At 41.3% G+C, this 15,562-nt stretch overlaps 1 protein-coding gene across 1 annotated transcript in view; it reads left to right on the forward strand.

The window, feature by feature from the left end:
• The first annotated feature begins 5,756 nt into the window (after window positions 1–5,756).
• LOC114706968 (intracisternal A particle-promoted polypeptide) overlaps window positions 5,757–15,562 on the forward strand; it is a 30,733-nt gene continuing 20,927 nt past the window's right edge. Inside the window, exons 1-3 of the mRNA XM_028889548.1 lie at window positions 5,757–5,858; window positions 8,996–9,337; window positions 11,828–12,259. Coding sequence (XP_028745381.1) covers window positions 9,046–9,337; window positions 11,828–12,259 — 724 coding nt within the window. The 5' untranslated portion in view covers window positions 5,757–5,858; window positions 8,996–9,045. The remainder of the gene's footprint in view (window positions 5,859–8,995; window positions 9,338–11,827; window positions 12,260–15,562) is intronic.

A 15,562-nucleotide genomic window follows, 5' to 3' on the forward strand; every position in this document is an offset into this window, starting at 1 on the left:
TTTAATTGTTCATTTTCATTTTATTTTTAAATTTTAAATTTTGTTCTTTTACATTTACTTATTTAATTTATATTTATGAGTGCTTTGCCTGCTTAAATATATGTGTACCACATGCATGGCTGGTGCCCTTGGAGGTAAGAAGAGGACCCCCTGAAACTGGAGTTACAGATGATTGTGAGCCACCACGTGGGTCTGGGGAACCAAAACTCGGCCCTCAGAAAAGCAAGTGCTCTCAACTGCTGAGCCATCATTCCAGACCTTCATTTTTATTTTTTATTTATGTATTTATTGTGTGTGTATGGGTGCCCACATGGCCCCGATATCCATCTGTAACTCCAGTCCCAAAACACCTGACTTACATACAGGCAAAACACCCACACACATAAAAATAAACATAAATTGTTTAATTACCACATCAACTTTACAGGTATGTACTCTATTTCTATTTTATCAATGAATTTAACCAACTTGACCAAGGGTTGGAGAGATGGTTCAGTGGTTAGAGTATTTGCTACTCTTGTAGAATTCCTAGCCTCCACAACACAGGACTCACCACAGCCTGTAGCTTGAATTCCAAGGGAATCCAACACCTTCTTCTGATTTACACAGGTGCCCAAATACACAGTCACGCCCACACATATATAAAAATAAAAATAAAATCTTTAATTTTTTTATGAGCTTGGTGGCACATGTCTTTAATCTCAGCACTTGGGAGGCAGAGGCAGGCAGATCTCTGTTAGTTCAAGGCCAACCTGGTCAACAGAGCAAGTTCTAGGACACAAGTCAGGGATACATAGTGAGAACCTGTCTCAAACAAACAAATTAAACAAAAAAATTGTTTTAATTGTCTAAAGACATGCAGTGATTTATTAAGATTTGAATCAAGACATTCTAACTCTGGCTTCTACTTTTTTTTCCATGGTTTTTCAAGACAGGGTTTCTTTGTGTGTCGTTTTGTCCTAGAACTCACTCTGTAGACCAGGCTGCCCTTGAACTCACAGAGATCCACCTGCCTCTGCCCCCAGGTGCTGTGACCAAAGGTGTGTGCCACCATCGCCTGGCTCTGGCTTCAACTTTTAAATGTCTCATTGCATTTTTTCCTGAATATAACAGGCATCTGCTGAAGAATTTTAAGCAAGAAGCTAATATAATTTCCACTCATGGGAGGATGCCTCTGACTTAGTGATAGACAACAGATTTGAGAAAGAGTAAACATGGGGCAGAAAGAGTCAAATGTCCATTCATTCATTTAATGGCTATTGAGCGTCTTTTCATGTGCTCGTTACTGTTCTAGGTAGCAAGAATACAGTAATACAGATTATAGGAATGGTGGGGAGGTCATGCTTGGATACGGGAAGATTGTCAATAAACATATCGATAAGAAATAGCTGGACTGAAGAGAGGTCTCAGTGGTTAAGGGCATATACTGCTGTTCCAGAGGACCAGAGTTCAATTTCTATCACCTACTTCAGGCAGCTCATGACTGTCTATAAATCTGTCTCTAGGGGATCCAATGCCTATGGCCTCTGTAGGCATCTGCACTCAAGTGCACACACCCACACAGAGACATACATACACATAATTGAAAACTTGCCACACCTTGGAGGCAGAGGCAGGCAGATCTCTGAGTTTGAGGCTAGCCTGGTCTACAGAGCAAGTTCCAGGACAACCAGAGCTACATAGAGAAACTCTGAAAAAAAATTATAAAAATAAATAATAAATATTTAAAAAACTAGTATATAAAGTGACAATAAGTGTACTGGCTAGTCTTATGTCAACTTCACTTAAGCTAGAGTCATCAGAGAGGAGGGAGCCTCCATTGAGAAAAATGTCTCCATAAGATGGACTGTGGACAAGCTTGAGTGATTGATGGGGAAGAGTCCAGCCCATTGTGGGTCAGGAAACCCTAGGCTGGAAGTTCTGGGTTCTATAAAAACCCTGGCTGAGCAGCCTGAGCAAACCGTGGTAAGCAAGTAAATAGTAAATAGCACCCCTCCATGGCCTCTGCATCAGCTCCTGCTTCCAAGTTCCAGCCCTGCTTGAGTTCCTGCCCTCACTGCCTTTGATGAGCTGTTATATGGAAATGTGAGTGAAATAAATCCTTTCCTCCCCAAGTTGCTTTTGGTCATGGTGTTTCATTGCAGCAATAGTTACCCTAAGACAATAAGTTTTATGAAGAAAAATATAGATGAGAACATGGGGAGATGTTCTAGGAGAGATATTATAATTTAAAATGAATACCAGGATGGTCTCACTGAAAAGGTAAAATCTGAAGAAACAGATGTGAAGGGAACAAAAGAATAGCTTGTAAAAGAACAGTCAGCCAGGCAGTAGTGGTGCACACCTTTAATCCCAGCACTCAGCATGCAGAGGCAGGTGGATCTCTGTGAGTTCCAGGCCAGCCTGGTCTACAGGGCTAGTTCCAGGACAGGCTCCAAAGCTACACAGAGAAACCCTGTCTCCGGAAAAAAAAAAAAAAAAAAAAAAAAAAAAAAAACACCAACAAGAAAACTAGAAAGGCTAGAGCAGAACAAATGCAAGGGAGAGCCACAGATGAGAGAGAGCAACCAATGAGAGCCACCGATGAGAACCACTGATGAGAGCCACAGGGAGACGATAGGTGTGTGTGTGGGGGGACTACAGAGTCTTAAAAACATTACTTAGGTTTATTTATTTTCCTTCTGTTTGTTTTTGTTGTTATTGTTGTTTTGGTATGACGGGTTTGCCTGTATGCATGTACGTGTACCATGTGTGTCCTTGTTGAATTCCCTGGGGTTACAGATAGCTGTGAGCCACGATGTGCATGCTAGAAATTGAAACTGGGTCCTCTGCAAGATAGTTCTACCATTATTGTTATTTTTTAAAGTTCTTTTTTTTTTGGTTTTTTGCTTGTTTGTTTGTTTTGTTTTTTCGAGACGGGGTTTCTCTGTGTAGCTTTGCGCCTTTCCTGGAACTTGCTCTGTAGACCAGGCTGGCCTCAAACACACAGAGATCCACCTGCCTCTGCCTCCCCGGAGTGCTGGGATCAAAGGTATGCGCCACCACAGGGCAGGGCTAAAAGATAGCTCTTAACCTTTGGCTCCCCTCTACAGAGTCCCTTTACACTGGAAGAAATTGACTTTTGCTCTAAAAGAAATGGAAAGTCACTGGAGAGCTCTGAGCACAGGAATAACAGTCTACTGTTAAACAAGTACAGCAGCTTTTATTGAGCTATAACTCACACACCATGACATTTACTCTCTTACAGCATACAGTCCAATGATTTTTTTTTGGTATGTTTCCACAGTCATGCAACTATCACCACTAGCTAATTTTAGAACATTTTCATTATACCAAAAGAAGTCCTGTACTCTTTTAACAGTCACTCCTTCCCTCAGTCCCTTGTAACTGCAAATTTAATGTTTCTGTCCATTTGCCTATTCTAAATATTTCATATTAATGTAATTATACAATGTATTTTTTATGATGGGCTTGTCATGGCGCATAACATTTTCATACCTATTATAGCATATAACAGTCGTTCATCCTTTTTAAAAAAAAATTGTGTAAACTTTATTATAAAAACAAACTTTGCAAATAAAATAAACATCATACATTAAAATTATCCAGCCCCAGCCAGGCGGTGGTGGCACATGCCTTTAATCCCAGCACTAGGGAGGCAGAGCCAGGTGGATCTCTGTGAGTTCAAGGCCAGCCTGGTCTACAGAGCGAGATCCAGGACAGGCACCAAAACAACACAAAGAAACCCTGTCTCTGAAAAAACGATAGAGAGAGAGAGAGAGAGAGAGAGAGAGAGAGAGAGATAATCCAGTTCTGTAGCTGTAGAACTTCATAATGGATTTTACACTTTCACTATAGAATATATTTTTCTGCTCACATCAACTACCAAAAATGAAAAAAATTCAACACAAATTAGAACCAGAAAAAAAAAGCTAGTTTTATGTCTCCTTTCGTAACTCCTGTCTATTCAGGCCTTCCTGATCCCCTGATGTTTAGCCTTTCTGGTTTTATTTCCTGTAAGTTATATTTATGCTGTACTCATATGCACAGTTGCTTGCACAGTAGATATATCACTGGCTAGACTATGCATATGAGGGAAAATATATAACTTTTCTTTTGTGTGACTTTGCTTAATATTATACATTCTAAGTCTATCCATTTTCCTGCAAATTTTATAGTTTCATTCTTTGTTTTGGGGGTGGGGAGCAGGTTGTGAAACAGGCTTTTTCTTTCTTTCTTTTTTTTTTTTTGGTGTTTTTTTTTTTTTTTTTTTTTTTTTTTTGGTTTTTCGAGACAGGGTTTCTCTGTGTAGCTTTGCGCCTTTCCTGGAACTCGCTTGGTAGCCCAGACTGGCCTCGAACTCACAGAGATCCGCCTGCCTCTGCCTCCCGAGTGTTAGGATTAAAGGCGTGCGCCACTACCACCCGGCTGAAACAGGTTTTTTCTGTGTAGTCCTGGCTATCCTGGAACTCGCTTTGTAGACCAGGCTGGCTTCAAATTCAGAGATCTGTCTGCCTCTGCCTCCCAAGTGCTGGGATTAAAGGCGTGCACCATCACTGCCCGGCTCCTTTTGCTTTTTTCTGTGTCCTCAACATGATTTCTGCAACTTTTTGCAGAATTTTTTTGCATTTTTATAATGAAATGTAAACCTGAAATTGAAGGCATGTGGGGTAAATGTAAGCATAGTTTTGTGAACATTTTGTTTTAGCTTATACATCTGTAGATACAAATACATGGTATGAGTTTGATGTAAAATATTTTTGTGCTCTATACGTCAGGATTTAAAAGCAAGAACAAAAAGTTTAAGGGTTGGAGAGATTGGCTCAATGGCTAAGAAAGCATATCTCTCTCTTAATTTTGAGAATGTGTCTGTCTACATAGCCCTAGTTATCCTGGAACTCACTTTGTAGACTGGACTGGCTTCGAATTTAGAGATCCTCCTGCCTGCTGGGTACTGGGATTATAGACCTGTGCCACAACTGGAGAATGGCCCACTTCACTTAAATTGAGGGACCTGCGTTGTTTCTAGCCTGTAACTCGAGCATTGGATCTACAGCCCTCTTCGGACCTCCATGGGCATTCCACTTACATGCATAAACCTATAGTAAGACACATATTTAAAAATAAAATCTTGCCGGGTGGTGGTGGCGGCGGCGGTGGCGGCGGCAGCAGCAGCAGCAGCAGCAGCAGCAGCGGCGGCGGCGCACGCCTTTACTCCCAGCACTTGGGAGGCAGAGGCAGGTGTTTCTTTGTGAGTTCGAGGCCAGCCTGGTCTACAGAGCGAGATCCAGGAAAGGAGCAAAGCTACACAGAGAAAACCTATCTCGAAAAACCAAAAATAAATAAATAAATAATAAAATAAAATCTTAAAAAATAGTTCAGAAGTCACTAATGCGACACATTATGATGCTCTACATTGAAAAAGAACTGGGCGTTTTGAGTCCTTCCCTCAAAGTAAGCAGGAGTCCGTCAAACAGAGGCTCAGGAAATGATCCAAATAAAATTGGTAGAGAAGCACTGTGCACGTGTTTTTCCTCGACGCCGAGATCGATGGCTAGCCTGGGACATCTCAAGAACAGAAAATGTGCATGAGACGGACTAGGGGAGCCCACCAGCCTTGGCAAGAGGGAGGTTTGCAGACCCGGCGACAGCAACCAGCCAGCGACTACCCAGGTCTGCAGCGCCGCCGGCTGGGAGGAGGCGGGCCCAGAAGCCGAGCACGCGCAGTAGAAGCGTAGAGGCTGCGCCTTCCGCGGTCGCAGCGGCCAGTCACTACAAGCTGTCCCCGCCCCCTCCGCGGCCTGCCGCGACTGCGCGCGCAGAGCCTCTGAGGGCGCCGGCGGGAAGGGAGGCGGCGGGTAAGCAGGCCCTGCGTCCCGTGTGTGTTTCTCACAGGGTTGGGATCTTCCCTGAGTCTGGCTCTCCGGACCGGGAAGATGCGCGTTTTCCCGGCGCACTTGACCTCGGCTTTCCTACTGTCACCTCCGGAGGCCCTCTGACCGCCCAAGTGTTGTCGCCATCGCCGCAGCTTCCTCCGGTCCACAGCACCGCGGCCTCTGCTCTCCCCACCCCCACTGGGGAAACCCAAGGCCGGCCCCTGCCCCTGATTTCTGCCGGCTTTGTGGTGAAATTCCTTACCAAGCTTGCGCCGCCAGGTGCACCGAGTTGATTTCCTGTCTATAGTGTCGATCAGTGTAGGGAGAACTCTAGCTACAGCGTCCAACTCAAGCACAAAGAGTCTCAGTTGTTTTGATGCTCGAGGAGTTGTGCCCCCCTTACTGAATCAACTTTCAGATGCTCTTGAGAGGGAGATCGAGGCCACCAAAACATAGGTCCTCTTTAATTCCTCTGATCGTGTCCATCGTTAGCCAATAACCTCTTTTCAAGTTGGATCTGTTGAGGCGTCCTTAGATCGCTTTGCACTACCCCAGAAGTGTGCTTTTCCTGTTTGTATGTACAGTCATTTCCCATGCCACATTTTGGGATGAGGTACTCCCCTGGCAGTGGGATAGAATCAGCATTTACTGGGGAGGGTGAGAACAAACATTTCGGCTCTCTACAGCCAGAGTGAATATTCAGTAAACTGTTTCTTGTAACAGGAGGCATTTTGACTTAGTGGCTGTGCTTTGATACCTTCAGTAAGAGACAAAAGTAGGAAACCTGGCATCACACCTCGGGTTCAAACTCTGCTACCAGGGAGAACAAAGCACAAACAAGCCAGACAGCCATGTCATGTTTAGTAACATCTACAGGTCGAATTTCTGCGTGGAGGGAAATAGACTTGCTTGTAAGATGTTGGCATCATGTACATGCTGAAGTGACATTTTAGTGGCTCCCTTCAAGCCTCTCAGAAAGTTTCTAGATAGTCATGAGTATCAGTTTTATTATTATTAACACAAGGTCTCATTGTGTAGCCTTGGCTTTTATTATTAACACAAGGTCTCATTGTGTAGTCTTGGCTGGCCTGGAACTAAGAGATCTCCCTGCCTCTGCACCGCCACACCCAGTCCCAGCCTGTTTTTACTGATAATTTTGACTGAATGCTAAACACTGAATTTTTTTTTATTTTGTGTTCATTAGTGTTTTGACTACATGTATGTCTGTATGTGGGTGTCAGAAGCCCTGGAAATGGAGTTAGAGACAATTGTGAGCTGCCATGTGGGTGCTGGGAATTGAACCCAGGGCCTCTAGAAAAGCAGTCAGTGCTCTCAACCGCTGAGCCACTCTCCAGCCCCATGAAATATAAATATATATTAATGTCAGCTTACAATAGTCTGGTCAATTTTATTACTAATTTTCTTTCATGCCGAAATTACAAGACCTTAATCATTTTAACATTTTCTCTGCCTTTTTTTTTTTTTTTTTTGATTTTTTGAGACACGGTTTCTTTGTGTAATGGAACTAACTTTGTAGACCAGGAGAGCCCTGAACTCACAGAGATTCACCTGCCTCTGCCTCCCAAGTGCTGGGATAAAAGGCGTGTACCACCACCACCACCACCACCACCACCACCACCACCACCACCACCACCCAGCTTTATCTGCCTATCTTATATTGTAAGAATTCATGATTACTGTATTCAGTAACCTGAATTTATTCCTTTGATTCTTGTTGCAATCTATTATGTTATTTGTCTCCAACTTTCCTTTGTGACTTAAATAATAAAAGGATTGGCTTTTTGTTATCTCATACTTCATGCCTACTTGAAGAACCCAAGAGTTCTGAAATGTCTGTTGACATGTTTCTTTTTGCTAAACCTATAAAGATTTAGGTTCAAGTTTCTGTACTTGAGTTCCATTCTCTATATCCCGATCTGATCATTTCTATGCAATATGATATGGTAGGAACAACCCTAGGCTTAGAGTAAATGAATATGAGACTGTTCGTGCATTAATGCTGGAGAAAGCCTGGTAGTTTTCTTTTCTGTGGACTGAGAGAAGATTATCTTTTTCTTCTGGTCTCTCAGTTATTATAAAAATTACAATTGAGGATAAGGCATGGTGGTACAGAACTTTAATCCCAGCACTCAGAAGGTAGAAGCAGATGGTTCATTTTGAGTTTGAGGACAGTCTGGTCTACATAGTGAGTTCCTGTCTGGCTAAGACTATATGGTAAGACCCTGTCTTAAAAAAAAAACCAAACAAAGATAACAAAAACTACAGTTGGCCTAATTTGTGAAGAAGCTAACAACTGAAGCAGGTTTGGCGGCACATGCAATCCCAGCACTAGGGTGTCAGAGGGCAGGAGGGCCATTATAAATATTGTCTCATAAAACAAAAACCCAAGCCTTTTATTTCTTATTTCACAAACATTTGAAATGCTGATATATGTTGGAGACGGGTCCTATGGCAATAGAAGGTAGTGCCTGGTCATGAAGGGACTATCTTTCAAGAACTTTGTGTGTGTGTTTGTGTATGTGTGTGGGCTGGCATTAAGATGGCAGGGGTAATATAGGCTATAACATAGGTAAGGTTAGGGTGGCCACCAAGTCTAGAGGAGAGAGAAACAGGAAAATGTTATCTGGAAAAGCTATATTTGAACAGTCCTGGGTTATAACAAAGATCCGCAAGGCCTTGTATGTTAAGGGAAGCATACAAATTGAAAGATTTTAAGCAGACATTTGGGCTGGTCACAGTTGATTTTTAGAAGTTCATCATGCCTAAAATGTTTACTTCCTGACTGTATGATATATCTTCTGCCTTTGCACCTTTCTTTCTTTACCCACGGAGGGGTTTATGACTGTTCCTCATACCTTACTGCTATTTATCTTTTAGTGCCCAATTTAGTGCTTATTTCTTCTGTGAAGCATCCTTTGATGTACACATTCCATTACCAGAAGGCATATTAGAAGTCATACCATACAGTTTTAGCTCTTATTTGTTTGATCTGTATTTTAAAACCCTAAATAAATGATAGAGAATGTTTCATCCATATGTGAATAGAAAATATATTAACAAAAAGATCTGTTGTTTGATCTTTGTGTTTTGTTTCTCAGGGTAGAAGCAGATAATGGTCAACAGTCTCTTTAATTAACCTGTGATCATCATGTCTAAGGAGGAGTGTGCTCAGGCTGGTGATAGTTCATTTTCCTCTGAGAAACATGCCCAGCTCATCTTGGCCCAAATCAATAAAATGAGAAATGGACAGCATTTTTGTGATGTACAGCTACAAGTTGGGAAGGAAACCTTTCAAGTTCACCGTCTGGTTCTGGCTGCCAGTAGTCCATACTTTGCAGCTTTGTTCGCTGGAGGAATGAAAGAGTCCTCAAAAGATGTTGTACAGATTCTAGGAGTTGAAGCTGGAATCTTTCAGTTGCTTCTAGATTTCATTTACACAGGTATATCTATATATTAGTTTTCTGTTGCTGTGATAAAATATCATGACCAAAGTAACTTATTTAAGTTTGTTTCTTTGTAAAAGTGTTTTGTTGTTTTTGTTTTTTTTTTTTTTTTTTTTTTTTTTTTTTTTTTTTTTTTTTTTTTTTTTTTTGGTTATTTAAGACAAGGTTTCTCTGTGTGGCCCTGGCCGTCCTGGAACTTATTCTGTAGACCAGGCTAGCCTTGAGCTCACCAAGATCCTCCTGTCTCTGCCTCTTGGGTGCTGGGACTAAAGGCATGAGCTCAAACTTATAGATAGAACCAAGAAAATAAATTTGGGACCAGTATAGCCTGCAGTCATGATGAATCTCTCCCACCCGCATCCCACAGCCACTTGGTCCCAAGTAAACACAGAGGCCTATATTATTTACAAGCTGTATGGCCTTGTTAGCTAGCTCTTATACCTTAACCCATTTCTATTAATCCATCTGTTGCTACGTGGGTTGCTCCCTGGGCCGCAGGCTGGCGTCTCCCTGCCACTCCACCCTCCATCTTCAGTTTGAATGTACCACCTAACCTATCTTGCCCTGCCATAGGCCAGTACAGCTTTATTTTTTATTTTTTTATTTTTTTTTTGGTTTCTCGAGACAGGGTTTCTCTGTGTAGCTTTGCACCTTTCCTGGAGCTCACTTGGTAGCCCAGGCTGGCCTCACAGAGATCCGCCTGGCTCTGCCTCCCCAGTGCTGGGATTAGAGGCGTGCGCCACCAGCTTTATTTATCAACCAATCGGAGCAACACATATTCACAGTGCACAGAAAGACATCCCACAGCAGACCAATAGTTTAATGGAGTGATTTTTATAAAAAGCTGGGGGTGGCCAGGCATGGTGGCACACACCTTTAATCCCAGCACTCAGGAAGCAGAGGCAGGAGGAGCTCTCTGAGTTCAGGGGCAGCCTGGTCTACATAACAAGTTGCAGGTCAGCCAGGGCTACACAGTAAAACCCTATCTAAAGAAATAAAATGAAATAAAAAAAGGCTGGAGGTATAGCTTAGTAATAAAGTGCTTATCTATTATGTGCAAGGCTCTAGGTTATCCACAGACTCTTAAAAGGGATAAATGTATAAGACTGAATGGAACATTTATTAGTTAAGAGAATTATAGTGTTTCTACTACCTTGAGTATAATTAGCTATTTGATGTCCTCCAAAGTTATTACATAAATTGTAAAAGTAAGGCTGAGCATGGTGGCACTTAATTATAATCCCAGTTGGGAGGTAGAGGCAGAAGAATCAGGAATTCAAGGTCATCCTCAGCTACATAGTGAGTTTGAGACCCTGTCTTAAAAAAAGAAAAGAAAATGAACATGGAGTCTTTGGGGGAAGAAATCCAAATATTCAGTTCAAATTTTTAGTAGTTTCTCATATGTTATGGAGTCTTGATTATACCTCATATTAAAAGACTAACACTGTATGACATTTTATCATAAATGAATATAGTAAACCTGCTTTCTTCTCCCTCCCCACTACCTCAGTAAGTTTGTTAATTGCATATAATCTGTGTTAAAAGTATGAACTTTGCCTGGATGTAGTGTGCACTCCTTTAATCCCAGCACCCTGGATGCAAAGACAAGAAGATTGAGAGCTGGAAGCCAGCCAGCTTGCTCCATATAGTGAGACTTTGTCTCAACAAGCAAGCAAAGTGTTGGCTTTAATGTCAGTCCCTAATTTGCACTTTGCTCAATCATACACTTTTTTCAAAACATTTTTGAAGAGTTCTTCATGTTTATGTTCTGTGTATGAGTTTTTACCTACATGTATGTATGTGCATCACATGTATGCAGTGCCTGCGGTGGCCGGAGAGGGCCTTGGATTTCTATGGGAATTGGAGTTACAGGCCACTGTCAGTCACCCTGTAGGTGCTAGGAACTAAACCCTGGGTCCTTTGCAAGAGCAGCACATGCTCTGACTGCTCAGCCATCTCTCCAGTCTTTCTGTCATATAATTTGGAGAAGAGTTATTTAAACTTCCTAATTCTGTTTACTTAATACAATAATAGGAAAATTTATATCTACTAGCTAGGAATATAGTGAATGTTCAATGAGTATAAAGCAGCTAAAACTGTGACTGGTTTATTATAGTTGTTCCATAAATGTTGTTGGTTGTTTTTTGTTTTTGTTTGTTTTGTTTTGTTTTATTTGAGATAGGGTCTCATTATGCAGCACTGACTATCCTAGAACTCACTTTGTAGACCAGGCTGGCCTTGAACTCACAGAGATCCTCCTGTCTCTGCCTCCCAAGTGCTGGTAGATAGAAGACATTCACCAACACACTGGCCTAGTTGTTCCCTGAATGTTAAATATCATTGTCATTTAAATTTTGTGTTTTTACCATATATCCTATTTACTTAGTTACTACTCTGCAAAAATTAAACTATTATTGAAGTCAAGTAAAATATTAAGCTGAATGTTTGTTTTGATTTAATGACTATTTTATCTACTTCTTTCCCTAGGATTAGTGACCATAGCTGTGAACAATGTTCAGGAGCTGATTGTTGCAGCAGACATGCTACAGTTGACTGAAGTTGTTAATCTCTGCTGTGATTTTCTGAAAGGACAAATTGATCCACAGAACTGCATTGGACTCTTCCAGTTCTCTGAGCAAATTGCCTGCCATGATCTTTTGGAATTTACAGAAAACTATATTCATGTCCATTTCTTGGAGGTTCATAGTGGAGAAGAGTTCCTGGCACTTACAAAAGATCAGCTGATCAAAATTTTACGAAGTGAGGAGCTTAGCATTGAAGATGAATACCAAGTCTTCTTAGCTGCAATGCAGTGGATTCTGAAAGACCTGGGAAAGAGAAGAAAACATGTGGTAGAAGTGTTAGATCCAATTCGATTCCCTTTATTACCATCCCAGAGGCTTTTAAAGTACATAGACGGTAACTCTTTTACTATATATCAAATTAGTTGATCACTAAATTTTTTCTTTTGTGTGTTGTTTGTGTGTTCGAAGATATGTGTGAAGAAGGGGTGTGTGCATGCACTTAAAGGCCAGAGGCTGACTTCAGGTGTCTTCCTTAGTTGCTCTTCACCTTGTTTTTTGAGACAGGATCTCTCAGTGAACCTGGAGCTTGCTGTTTCATCTAGACTGGATAGCTAACAAGCCCCAGGGTTCTTACTGTCTCCACCTCCCCAGTTCTAGGATTTCAGGCTCATGACACCTTGTTGGACATTTTCACATGAGTGCTAGGGATCAAACTTAGGTCCCATATACTCTGGTCAGAAGTAATTGGCAAACTGAGACATTTCTTTAGCACCACAGTGGCTTTTTCTTATCTGAAATGTGATAGGTTTTTTTTTTTTTGTTGTTGTTGTTGTTTGTATTTTCGAGACAGGTTTCTCTGTGTAGTTTTGGCTGTCCTGGAACTTGTTTTGTAGATCAGGTTGGCCTCCAACTCACAGAGATCCACCTGGCTCTGCCTCCCGAGTGCTGGGATTAAAGGTGTGTACCACCACCACTTGGCTTAACTTGCGGTTTTATATTGCTTGTATTATGGCTTCTGTGTAAACTTTGAATCATCTTCAGGCTCTAAGCATTTTCTTCTTTGTTTTTTTCATTGTTGGAGATTTTTTGTTTTAAGGTGTAGTCTAGGCTGGCTGAAACTCACAATCTTCCTGGTGGGGTTTCTAGTTCTGAAGTAACAACAGCAGAAAGGAAACACACACACACACACACACACACACACACACACACACACACACACACACACGATTAAAAAGGAAATAAATATTTAAAAACCACAATAGCCTAGCAACTGGTTTTGAACTATATAGTCCATAGTATAGCAAAAACCAATCACTTAGTGATAAATTACCCAGAGTTAGCCACCTAGGAATAATCAGTTTGACACATCACAGGTGGTTCACTTGGGCTGACACAAGAGGATTGCCATTTGAGGTGAGATTGATTTACATAGGGAGTTACAGTCCAGTGTGGGATATAATGCAAGACTATCTTGAAACAATAACAACACTCTGGGTATGGCACATACTTTTAATTTCAGCACTCGAGAGGCAGAGGTAGACAGATCTCTCTGAGTTGGAGGCCAGTCTGGTCTACAGAGTGAATTCCAGGACAGCCAGGGCAACAAAGAGAAACCCACAACCCCCGCCCCGCCCCCCAAAATTACAGTTTTAATATTAAACAGTAACAACTCACTGCTAAGAAAATTAGGCACTTAGTATTTTTATTTTTCTTTCCATCCTCTTTTCTGTCAAGACCCTCAAGGTTTATAGCCATTATTTATATTTATGTTTGCAGTCATGAGTCCCTTAACCTTACGCCCTTATCTCTGTATTCAGATGATTTTGATGCCAACAGATTATCAGTTGTAGTTTGTGTTTAAGAAAGGATCCACATGTAGCTTGGGTTGGTCATTAACTCAATATATACCCAAGAATGACCTCACACTTTTGTTCCTCCTGACTCCATCTCTCAAGTGCTAGATTACAGGCATGTGATATCATACCCAGTTTCAAGTATGGTGTTTCCATTACCGTATTTCCCTTTTTTATTCATTGTTTGAGTTGGCCAGATTAAAAATTTCTTTTTACTATTTTAAATTTTTATGTGTGTATTTTGCCTGCACGTATGTCTATGTATCATGTGTATGCCTGGTGCCCTAGGAGACAAAAAGAGGAGTCGTCAGATCCTCTGGAACTGGAGTTACAGATAGTTATGAGCTCCCGTGTGGGTTCTAAGGAACTGAACTTGGTCCTCTGCAAAAATATCAAGTGTTCTTAACTGTTGAGCTCCATAGGTTGACTGGACTTTTTTTCACTTTGTTTTTTTATCAAGTATTTCTTTTGTTTTGTTTGTTTGGTTTGGTTTGGTTTGGCTTGATTTTTGAGATAGAGTCTCTCTGTGGAGCTTTGGCTGTCCTGGAATTCTCTATGTAGACCAGGCTGGCCTCTAACTCACAGAGATCCACCTACCTCAGCCTCCTGAGTCCTGAGATTAAAGGTATACGCCACTACGCCTGTCTTTTTGCTAGAGAAACATGGCTCTTTAGTTCTTGAATCTTTTCAAATTTGAAAATTCCTGGGTGTTGCTTTTTAAAATTAAATTTAGATTTGTATACTGTTCTTTAGTTGTGATGGTATTCCTATTCTTTTTGAATTTGGTAAGGCATAGTTTTTTGGAGGGGTTATGATATTTTGTAGGTTGTCCTTGGGTTATGAGAATGCATTTGAAGGTCAGAGGACAACTTGTAGGGATGGGGTGGATTCTTTATTTCCACCTTGAGGGTCCTAGGGGTTGAACTTGAGTTGTTCAGGCTTGGTGGGAAATGCTGTGGCCCACTGAGCCATCTTGCCAACATATAAGACATAGTTTGGTTTTGTTTTCAGTGATTTCTTTTTTCTGGTTGAATGCCTTAAGAATTCTTTCATTATTCTTGGTGTTATTGTTGTTGTTTTGTTTTGAACTTTGCTTTTTTTAATTAGATTTTATCATATTTTCTTTCTTTTTGAAAGTTCTTCTGAGTGTGGGATGCATTTTTGTAATCCCAGTACACATGCAGCAAAGACAAAAGAATCAACTGTAAATTTGAGGCCAGCCTAGACTACTTAGTGAGTTCTAGGGCAACCTGGACTAAAAAGTGAGGTACTGTCTCAAACAAACAAAAACTTCTCCAAAAACAAACAAAATAAGTTTAATTTTCCCATCACTTGGGGGAAGTTTTTTTGTGTGAAATTTCTTTCTGAATACTTTTAAATATCATCTGGGAGTCATCTTTTTTAAACTGTGGTGTGTGTGTGTGTGTGTGTGTGTGTGTGTGTGTGTGTGTGTGTGTGTGTGTGTGTGTTTTGCCTATGTCTGTGCCTTTGGAAGCCAGAAAACATTCCTGATCCCCTGGAACTGGGGTTACAGACAGTTGTGAGCTGCCATGTGGGTGTTGGGAATCAAATCTGGTTCCTTTGGAAGAGCAGCCAGTGCTCTTAACCATTGAGCCACCCCTCCAATCCATCCTCTTTTTGAGATAAGTTCACAATTATCCTAGGCTGGCCTTAATCTCATTATGTAAACAAAGATGACCTGGAACTTCTGATCCTCCTGCCTCTACCTCCCAAGTGGTAGGATTACAGGTGGGCCCTACCAGAACCAGTTTAGAAACAAAATGTTCTGATGGTATGAGGAGCATTTCCTAAAAGTCCCTTGGGTATGATCGGGTAGGTTGCTT

The sequence above is a fragment of the Peromyscus leucopus genome, chromosome 2 (assembly GCF_004664715.2).
Source record: "Peromyscus leucopus breed LL Stock chromosome 2, UCI_PerLeu_2.1, whole genome shotgun sequence".
Classification (NCBI taxonomy): domain Eukaryota; kingdom Metazoa; phylum Chordata; class Mammalia; order Rodentia; family Cricetidae; genus Peromyscus; species Peromyscus leucopus.